Raw genomic sequence first — 10,174 nt, forward strand, 5'->3', positions numbered from 1 at the left:
GAACCAGGAGACGGTGGGGAGTTCCCATCCAGGACACTGGAGAGTCAGCTGTAAAGCCAGTCAATTCAGGGACAGCAGGGACATGGAGCTAGGGATATCAGGAAGAAGGAGGAAGCGGCAGGAAGGCAAAGATTTTTTGTGTCTTTGTTTTGTTTGTTTGTTTGTTGGCTTTTAGAGCCAAGCCCATGGCATATGGAAATTCTCAGGCTAGGGGTCAAATCCAATCTACAGCCATTGGCCTACACCACAGCCACAGCAACCTCAGATTTGAGCCACGTCTGTGACCTACACCACAGCTCACAGCAGTGCCAGATCCTTTAACCCACTGAGTGAGGCCAGGGATTAAACCCACATCCTCATGGATACTAGTCTGGTTTGTTTCCACTGAGCCACAACGGGAACTCCCAAAGTTATTATTTTTTTGGCTGCACCTCTGGCACGTGGAAGTTCCCAGGCGAGGGGATGAACTTGCACCATAGCAGCAACCTGAGCTGCTGCAGTGACAAGATCAGATCCTTAACCCACTGTGCCACAAGGGAACTCCAGGCAAAGAGATCTTGGGGAGGACATTGGACTTTCCCCAGTATTTGGAATCCTAGACCTCAAAGGGCAGGGAGATCCCAGCTGATGCTTAGGTACAAGTAATTACGGTTATGTCATTGCTTCCTGTGTGTCTGCTTCCTCTGTCACACGGGAGGGGAAGAAGGCAATCAACAGTGTTGTGCACCTACTTTGAGCCTCAAAACATGCTAATTGCTTTATGCATGATACCCCATTTAGATCTCGTGACACCTCTGGGAGGAAGGTGTCACAGTCACTATTTTTTTTATTTTGTCTTTTTAGGGCCGCACCCGAGGTGTTTGGAGGTTCCCAGGCTAGGGGTTAAATTGGAGCTGCAGCAGACAGCTGACATCATAGCCACAGCACAGCAACACCAGATCCAAGCCACATCTGCGACCTACACCACAGCTCATGGTAATGCCACATCCTTAACCCACTGAAGGAGGCCAAGGATCAAACCTGTATCCTCATGGATACTAGTCAGGTTCATTGCTGCTGAGCCACAAGGGGAACTCCCATAGTCACTATTTTATAGATGAAGAAACTTAAGCTCAGAGAGGACAAGTAACATGTCCAGGGTCACGCAACTAGTAAGTGCCCAGTTTAGTGGCCTAATCTCTTCTCTCATGAACTTTCCCTTCATTCCACCTTAACCTCAGCTGCCCACTCCCTTTGAAATATGCTGGGAATCTGATCCATAAATAAATACCCCAGCTCCAGAATCATGAATTCATTCATGCACCCTCCTCTCTGAAAACAACTTCCTACCCGCTCAGTGCTTTTTTTTTTTTTTTTTGTCTTTTGTCTTTGTTGTTGTTGTTGTTGTTGTTTTTGTTGCTATTTCTTGGGCCGCTCCCGTGGCATATGGAGCTTCCCAGGCTAGGGGTTGAATCGGAGCTGTAGCCACCGGCCTACGCCACAGCCACAGCAATGCGGGATCCGAGCCGCATCTGCAACCTACACCACAGCTCACAGCAACGCCGGATCGTTAACCCACTGAGCAAGGGCAGGGACCGAACCCGCAACCTCATGGTTCCTAGTCGGATTCGTTAACCACTGCACCACGACGGGAACTCCTCAGTGCCTCTTTTGATTCCTTTGCACCATGACTGTTCTTTGGCCTTGCCCAAAAGTCCAGCTATAAACCTCTTTACTCTCCCAACATCCCACCCTTTCTTGCCTACACACCCCTCCTCATCCAACTTTGAGTCCATGACCTGTCATTTAGCAGCTCTCTTGCCAGTAACCTAAACTTCATTGCTTAACCTGTATTGCAAACCTCTGAATGCATCCAACTGTCATTACTCTCTGAGCCTTCACCAGAGCAGCCAAGGACAGCAGACGAGGAGAGGTAATAATAACACTGGTTCCTACTTATATAGCACATATTTTGGGCCAAGCACTAAGTGCTTCACATATTGGAACCCCTTTACTCCTCCTGCACTATGAGGGTAGGTACTATTCTTATCATCCCCACTGATGGATAAAGAGGATGGGGTGAATAGAGGTGAAATCACTCAGCTAAACTCAACACATACAGCTAATTAAGTTGGGGCGCCATGATCGACCCCAGGTAGTCTGGAGTCCATGTCTTTTTTTCTTTTTTTCTTTTTTGGCCACCCCGTGGCGTATGGAATTCCCAGGCCAAATCCTTTAACCCACTGCACTGCCCCAGGGATGGAACCTGCATCTTAGAGTTGCAGAGACACCAACCATCCTGTCAGGCCACAGCAGGAATTCCTGGAGTTCGCGCCTTAATCAGTAGACCATCTGCCTAGTGCACTGAGGAAGATGAAGCCACCCTCCCCTCCCTCCAACAGCCAGGAAGTACTGGGCTCCTGCCACCCCAGTCCAGCACTGCTCTTAGTGGGTCAACCTGAAGGAAGTCCAGATCTTCACTGCACTTAGGGGCTGACCATATCACTCTAGAGATTTTATTTTATTTTTTCTGTCTTTTGTCTTTTGAGGGCCACCCCCATGGCATATGGAGATTTGCAGGCTAGGGGTCTAATTGGAGCTGTAGCCGCTGGCCTACTCCACAGCCACAGCAATGCCAGATGCAAGCCATGTCTGCGACCTACACCACAGCTCATGGCAATGCCAGATCCTTAATTCACTGAGTGAGGCCAGGGGTCGAACCTGCAATCTAATGGTTCCTAGTTGGATACGTTTCTGCTGCACCCTGATGGAACTCCCCAACTCTAGAGAGTTCTAACAGTAGTAGTTGTTGTAGTAGCAGCAGTAATAAAATTAGCTGAAATTTCCAGTCTTTATGATATGAGTTCTAAATGCTTTACAAGTTTTATTTTATTTTATTTTATTTTATTTTTTATTGGCCTTACCCTTGGCATGAAGAAGTTCCCAGGCCAGAGATCAAACCTGTGCCATAGCAGTAACCAGAGCCACAGTAGTGACAACACCAGATCCTTAATCCACTGAGCCACCAGGGAACTCCTACATGTTATTTATTTAATCCTCCCAGTTATGAGGTGGGAGGTACACTTATCCTCCCTTTGCTGGGGCCATGGGAGGACATAGCAAGCATAAATTGAGCATAAATTGGTATAACAGCATGTTGGAATAGATGGGAAGCTTGGCAGCTGGATGCCAGAGCTCTGGCTCTTAACCTTGACACTTTCCTACCTTTCTTCTGGCTCTAAGACCTCCCAGGCCTTCTTCTTTCTGAGTAAGGGGGAGGAGTCTCCTCTGTGTTGCCATCAGGCCTGGTTCACAAGCCCCCAGAGCCCTGCCAAGGTGGCCCTGGTTCCCTCTACTCTGAGGCTTCTGGGTAGTAAGCTGGAAGGTGAAGCAGGGGAGGGGATGGGAACCCTACTGGTAAATCCCAGGCCAGCCCTAGGGGCCTCTACTCTGAAAGGCTTGGTCTATCAGGATCTCCCTGGAAAAATAAAGCCTGAGCTGGTCTTCCCCAGGCCTTACCTGCCCCTCTGTTTGAAGTGCCAGCTCCGACTTCCAGTTTGCTTCCTAAGGACAGCTGGCAGGGGCAGGGCAGGACCTAGGCTGCAGTAGGTGGGGCTGCAATGGCAGCTGGGGCTCAGAGCCCAGGGCTGCATCAGAAAGCACCAAGGCTTTCCTAGTCCCCCCTCACACCCATCAAGCCCCCCTCTCCCAACCCAGGCAGGACCCTACCCTCCCACTTCCAAGAGTTGGTAGGGACAGGCCTGCTTTATCCATCCCATCCCCTCTCTCCCATCCTCCCTCTTCCCATTCCCCTGGCAACCAAACCAGACTCATCAAGGAGAAGGACCTGGCAGCTGTGCAGGGAGAGACTAATAGCCCGGAAGGAAGGAGGGGCCCGGAGAGGAGACGGAGGCGAGGCGGTAGGGATGTGATCGAGAGGGCGTTGGCCCATCTCAGAGGACTCACAAAGAGAGGGAGGCTCCGCTGCCCTGCAATGCTGAGGAGATGGCTGGCCAGGGAGCTGCCCTCCCCACCCCCTCAGCCAGAGATCCAGGCGGGACTCCCAAACCTGTTTCCTCAGATGCCCAGCTCTCATCCTCAGGACCAATCTGTGGCGGACCTGTCCTCACTGGAAAGCCCTGGAGTCCCTGGCAGTGGTGCAGCAGCAGCCCCCTAGCTCCCGACAACACAGCCCTCGGCACCGTGGCGCCTGCAGACCATCCACAACAGGCATTCCTGGGCAGGCTGGGCCTGCGTCTCTGGAAGCTGTTTGACATGCAAAGGCCAGACATCAGCCTCTCTGCTAACTCTGGGGTGGGGGAGGGTATAAAGGGCTGTGTGGTTGTGCATGTCTGTGTGTGCACACAGGTGTACGGTGCTATCACAATATGCATCTGATTGTGTGCACAGGCTTGTGGCTCTGTCCTGGGCCTTCTCTCTCCTCTTTTGGTCCCTGAACCGATAGGGATGGGCGCCTTCTCTTTCGCCTTCTCTTCCCATCTAGCCCCGCCCAGTGCTGGGTACCTGCAACTCCTCAATACTGGAAACTGGTTCCTGCCAGTGCGTCCACATCTCAGCCTTGGCAGCAGCTGCCGCCCCTCAGCCCCCTCCCCTTCCTACCTCAGGAATCGCCGCTGTGGTTCCCGAAAGGCCCGTGACTGAGCAGCAGTTGCCTGGGGGAAGGGAGAATCCAGTGAAGCCAGACAGCACACACTACCTCCCTGGCTCAGCCTCTGGCAGGGCACAGACCCTCCCCAGTGAGACCCAGAGCTGCCCAGTCACCCTCAGCCCCTCTGATGAGCCCACCTTGTTGGGACCTGGGGTAGATTTGGGATCTGTGTCTTTAAGGCTGAGACATCAGCAGGCAACCCCCTGGCCAAGTGTCCAAGGGAGGGGGAGGGGAAGAGGCCAGTCCATTAGCGGCAGAGCTGGCGCCAGGCAGCAACTCTTCACAGAGCACCGGGGATTACAAGAGATCAGCCCCTCCTCACCCACCTCAGCTGCCTCTGCCCTCCTGTTTTCCCAAAACTCCTGGTTTGGTGACAGAGGGGGCAGCTGACAGCAGGTGAAACAGAGCCTAGCCTTCAGGGGAACATGTGGAGGCACAGCCTCTGTGGCCTGAGCCAGGCCCATTCTCTCTCCACCTGGGCCACCTCCTCCCTACTCATGTCCAGAAGCCCGCCCCTTAACTTCCAGTCCTCCTATCCCCCAATTTTTACCAGCTTTTTCAGGCAGGGACCCCAGTTCGAATCAGGCCCTCTCACCCTAGGCTCCAGCTCTGGATGCTTGCTGGAAGGTGCTGACCCCCAACCCCCCACCTGCCTGTGGCCTATGGTGGCCATTCCTGCTCCCTCCGCAAGCAACAGGGGGAATCAAGTAGGCAGAACGCCAGCAACCGGGAGGGAGGGCGCGGCGCTCCTGCTGCTCCGCAGGGGTGGGGCGTCCCCCTCCCCACATAGCCCCACTGTCAGGCCAGTGGGAGGAGCAGCCCATGCCCCCCCTGAGCCCGCAGGGCTATAAAGCTGCCTCGCTGCGGTCTGCGGCTCCCTCCTAGTGCCCGGACCAGCTCTGCCAGCGGTAACTGCCCATCCTCGGCCGCCATGAGCCACCCGTCGGGCCTCCGGTCCAGCGTCAGTTCCACCTCCTACCGCCGCACCTTCGGGCCACCGCCCTCACTGTCCCCTGGGGCCTTCTCCTACTCGTCCAGCTCCCGCTTCTCGAGCAGCCGCCTGCTGGGCTCGGCGTCCCCCGGCTCCTCCGTGCGCCTGGGCAGCTTCCGCGGTCCGCGGGCGGGCGCGGGCTCCCTCCTGCGCCTGCCCTCGGAGCGCCTCGACTTCTCCATGGCCGAGGCCCTCAACCAGGAGTTCCTGGCCACGCGCAGCAACGAGAAGCAGGAGCTGCAGGAACTCAACGACCGCTTCGCCAACTTCATCGAGAAGGTGCGCTTCCTGGAGCAGCAGAACGCGGCCTTGCGCGGGGAGCTGAGCCAGGCCCGGGGCCAGGAGCCTGCGCGCGCGGACCAGCTGTGCCAGCAGGAGCTGCGCGAACTGCGGAGGGAGCTGGAGCTGCTGGGCCGTGAGCGCGACCGGGTGCAGGTGGAGCGCGATGGGCTGGCGGAGGACCTGGCGGCACTCAAGCAGAGGTCAGGGGTCAGGGCCGGGGTTGGGCGGCGGCCGTCTAGGCGGCCGCAGGAGGGAGTGGCTCCCCTTGTCCACTTGGTCCACTTGGGCGTGTGCAGGCAGCATCCTCTCCCAGGGCTCCACCCCTCCGCCCCCTTCACTGCCCCCACCCCCGTCCACTTTGCTCAGTCTCTGGGGAGGTGAGGGAGGGGCAGTTACTGTGTCTCCCTCGTGTATAAAGGGGCCCCATCTCAGCTCTCAGCTGGTTAAAGAGAAAATGGAGCAAGTCCATGAGGCAGCCTGAAGACCCCTTCCAGAGTCCTGGGTAGTGGCAGTCTCTAATCGGGATCCCGGGGGTCGCGGTCTAAAGGCTGGGCGGCGACCCCGCAGCTCAGCTCCTGCTCACTCTTCCCACCAGGCTGGAGGAGGAGACGCGCAAACGGGAGGACGCGGAGCACAACCTCGTGCTCTTCCGCAAGGTGAGTTCGGTTTCCCCACCCTTGCCCCGGCCCCGTGTATCCAGGGAGGCGACCAAAGCCTCCAGAGGCAGACAGGGAGGGCCAGGCTCTTCCTCGGCCTAAGTAGCCCCTCCCTGCTCTCGAACCCCCACTGCCACCCCATGAAGGACGTGGACGACGCCACCCTGTCCCGCCTGGAGCTAGAGCGCAAGATTGAGTCTTTGATGGATGAGATTGAGTTCCTCAAGAAGCTGCACGAGGAGGTGGGTGGACCTGGGTGTGAGGGGAGGCTTCAGAGGTCGGGCTGGTCTCTTTGGAGCTGGAAGACAAGTCATGGAAGAGACTGGCGAGTGGAGAAGAGGAAGAGAAGTAAGATTCGCTGCGTAGATGCAGCTCCTCAACTCGGTCTACAGGTGGTTTGACTCACACCCCTGCGCCACCTGGTGGCGATCAGCGGATCTGCATCCCGTAACCTGGCCCGGGGCTTAGTGCCTCCGGAGCGCAGGCCACGCAGTCTTAAGTGCGCAGCACTCCCTGGCGCCCCCTTCAGTTCATTCGACTATTTCTTTCTTTCTTTTTTTTTTTTTCTGTGGGCCAACTGCGCTGCCCGCGTGGGATGTGCGCGGTGAACTCGATGTCTTCCCTGGGCGGCAGGAGCTGAGAGACCTGCAGATGAGCGTGGAGAGCCAGCAGGTGCAGCAGTTTGAGGTGGAGGCGACCGTGAAGCCTGAACTGACGGCGGCGCTGAGGGACATTCGCGCCCAGTACGAGAGCATTGCGGCGAAGAACCTTCAGGAGGCAGAAGAGTGGTACAAGTCCAAGGTGCGAAAGGACGGGAGGATTTGGAAGGGCCTGGAAGGGTGGGGTACTGGGAGAAGGGCGCTTCTGCTCGGCTCACGGCCGGGTTGCCCCCCTCGCCGCAGTATGCGGACCTGTCTGATGCCGCCAACCGGAACCACGAGGCCTTGCGCCAGGCCAAGCAGGAGATGAACGAGTCCCGACGCCAGATCCAGAGCCTGACGTGCGAGGTAGACGGGCTTCGCGGCACGGTGAGTACCAACCAGACTGCGCGTCCTGGCCCTGGGGGTGGAGGATGAAGGCTGCTCCCCCATTGACTCCCCTCTTCCCCCACCCCCCCCCCAGAACGAGGCACTGCTCAGACAGCTGCGGGAGCTGGAGGAGCAGTTTGCTCTGGAGGCAGGAGGGTACCAGGCGGGCGCCGCGAAACTGGAGGAGGAGCTGCGGCAGCTAAAGGAAGAGATGGCGAGACACCTGCGAGAGTACCAGGAGCTCCTCAACGTCAAGATGGCCCTGGACATCGAGATCGCCACCTACCGGAAGCTGCTGGAGGGCGAGGAGAGCCGGTGAGGGGCGGGACGGGTAGGGCGTGGCCAGGACGGGGTGGGGGGGGGAGAAGGGGGGAGGCCAGGGCTGTGGCCGAGTAGCTGACCGCAGCATCACCCCCCAGGATCTCCGTGCCGGTCCATTCCTTTGCATCCTTAAGTATAAAGACGACTGGTGAGTCTTCCACCTCTGACTTCCAACCTGTCTGTTCCCTTGTCCATTTCCACCCTGACTGGACTCTTGCTGCGGTTCTGCTCAGGGATCCGTTCTCTCCTGGAACTTCTGAGTCCTGGTCTACACTCGCCCCCGCTCCTCAGGCCCTGCCCTGCCCCTCCCCACCCCTCACCTCTCACACGAAGTGAGGGCTTGAAACCCCACGCTTCCTCCCTTCCACCTCTCCTCTTTTTTCCAGTGCCTGAGGTGGAGCCCCCCCAGGAGATCCACAGCCGCAAGATGGTTCTGATCAAGACTATTGAGACCCGGGATGGGGAGGTGAGAGGGGTCACTTAAGCCCAGGACACCATCATTTCCCATAGCATTTCTGAGCCCCAGCCTGACTGCTGCTGATATTAGCGCACTGAGAATTAGTGGTTCTTTGGGTGGGAGGGAGACAGGGAGATGAAAGTAGATGGACAGACTGGAGCCTCAACTGGTTATGCCAGGGAGGGGGGTCACCATGCCACAAAGGAGCTGGAAGGAGGGTGGTGCTGAATGGTTTGTGCCCCTTACCTGCCTCACCCCCAGCAGGTGGTGACAGAGTCCCAGAAGGAGCAGCGCAGTGAGCTAGACAAGTCTTCTACTCACAGCTACTGAACTCATTGGTCCAGAGCTCCCTGCCCCTGCTCTAGGCCTCTAAGCCCAAACCCTAACACCAGCCCTGAGTTAGTCTTCTCCCCTCTGCATGCATCTAGGGGATGGTGCCAGTCTCCCCTTCCCTGGCCAGGGCCACACCCTACCCGGCACCATAGCTGGGCCTTTCCTTGCCTCCCCCTGCCCACATAGAAATGACCCATATATTCCCATTTCCTGTCCTAGTAAGAGGCCGACTAAGCCCAGGATGAGTCTACTCCCGCCATGTCCCTATGATTAGTGGGTGGACCAGGGTCTGAGTTTCACTTTTAAAGCAAATAAAACTATCACAAGAACCCTCTCCAGTGGTGATTATTTTGTAATGTATAACAGTATGGAATCATTGGGAGTTCCCCTGGTGGCTCAGCGGGTTACAAACCCAGCTAGTATCCATGAAGATGTGGGTTTGATCCCTGGTCTTGCTCAGTGGGTTAAGGATCCAGCATTGCCATGAGCTGTGGTATCAGGCGTGGCTTGGATCCCACATTGCTGTGGCTGTGGCTGGCAGCTCTAGCTCTGATTCGACCCCTAGCCTGGGAACTTCCATATGCCGTGGGTGTGGTTCTAAAAAGAAAAAGAAAAAAAGGAAAAAAAGAAAAGAAAAGAAAAGAAAGAAAAGAGGAGTTCCCCTCATGGCTCAGTGGTTAACAAATCTGACTAGGAACCATGAGGTTGCGGGTTCGATCCCTGGACTTGCTCCGTGGGTTAACGGTCTGGCGTTGCTGTGAGCTGTGGTGTAGGTCACAGACAGGCTTGGATACTGCGTTGCTGTGGCTGTGGTGTAGGCCGTCGGCTACAGCTCTGATTGGACCCCTAGCCTGGGAACCTCCATATTGCCACTAGTGTGGCCCTAGAAAAGACAAAAAAAGAAAGAAAGAAATGAAAAAAGAAAGAAAGAAAGAAAAAGAAAGTCAAGAAATAGCTCATGTAACAAGCACCAGAGGTAGGTGGGCTCTGAGGTTGGTTGATTCAGCAGTTTAAAGTCACTGAGGACCCAGGCTCTGTCCATGGTTCTGCTCTGCCTTCCTTCTTGGAGGGGTTGGTCCTCATGCTAGTTCCCTTCATGGTCTAAAGATGGGTGACAGTAGCTATTGGGTGATGCTTCTGTCTTCACATCCAGTAGAGGAAAAAGAAAACCCTCTCCCAGGTGTAAGCTGTAAGTCCTTTCCTTTAGGCTCTCTAGCAAACGTCACTGGTATGTCCACTCCTGGAGCAACAAGAGCGACCAGGGGAAAGCTACTCAGATTTGGGCCAAGTGTCTGGTTGTCTGGTATGGAATGGATGTTGGGGATCAGCCATAAGATCCATTGCAAATGCTCCTCCAGCTTCCTGCCACTGTCACCCTCCACGTGGGAACATGTACGCACATTCTTTACACCCTTGCTCTCCTCTCTCCCTTTCGTTCAGCAGCTTTTATGACCTCAG

At 56.0% G+C, this 10,174-nt stretch overlaps 1 protein-coding gene across 2 annotated transcripts; it reads left to right on the forward strand.

Moving 5' to 3' along the window:
• The first annotated feature begins 4,349 nt into the window (after positions 1-4,349).
• On the forward strand, positions 4,350-9,045 carry PRPH (peripherin). Of its 2 annotated transcripts, none has more exons than XM_047786530.1 (9): positions 4,350-6,121; positions 6,517-6,577; positions 6,724-6,819; positions 7,211-7,378; positions 7,480-7,605; positions 7,700-7,920; positions 8,025-8,074; positions 8,313-8,392; positions 8,645-9,045. In XM_047786530.1, the coding sequence occupies exons 1-9, from the start codon at positions 5,580-5,582 to the stop codon at positions 8,711-8,713; spliced, it is 1,413 nt and encodes a 470-aa protein (XP_047642486.1). In that variant the 5' UTR covers positions 4,350-5,579; the 3' UTR covers positions 8,714-9,045. The 2 variants fall into 2 exon arrangements, with proteins under 2 accessions (XP_047642486.1, XP_047642488.1); XM_047786532.1 differs by having other exon boundaries at positions 8,648-9,045.
• The last annotated feature ends 1,129 nt before the right edge of the window (positions 9,046-10,174 follow it).

The sequence above is a fragment of the Phacochoerus africanus genome, chromosome 7, assembly GCF_016906955.1.
Source record: "Phacochoerus africanus isolate WHEZ1 chromosome 7, ROS_Pafr_v1, whole genome shotgun sequence".
NCBI lineage: Eukaryota > Metazoa > Chordata > Mammalia > Artiodactyla > Suidae > Phacochoerus > Phacochoerus africanus.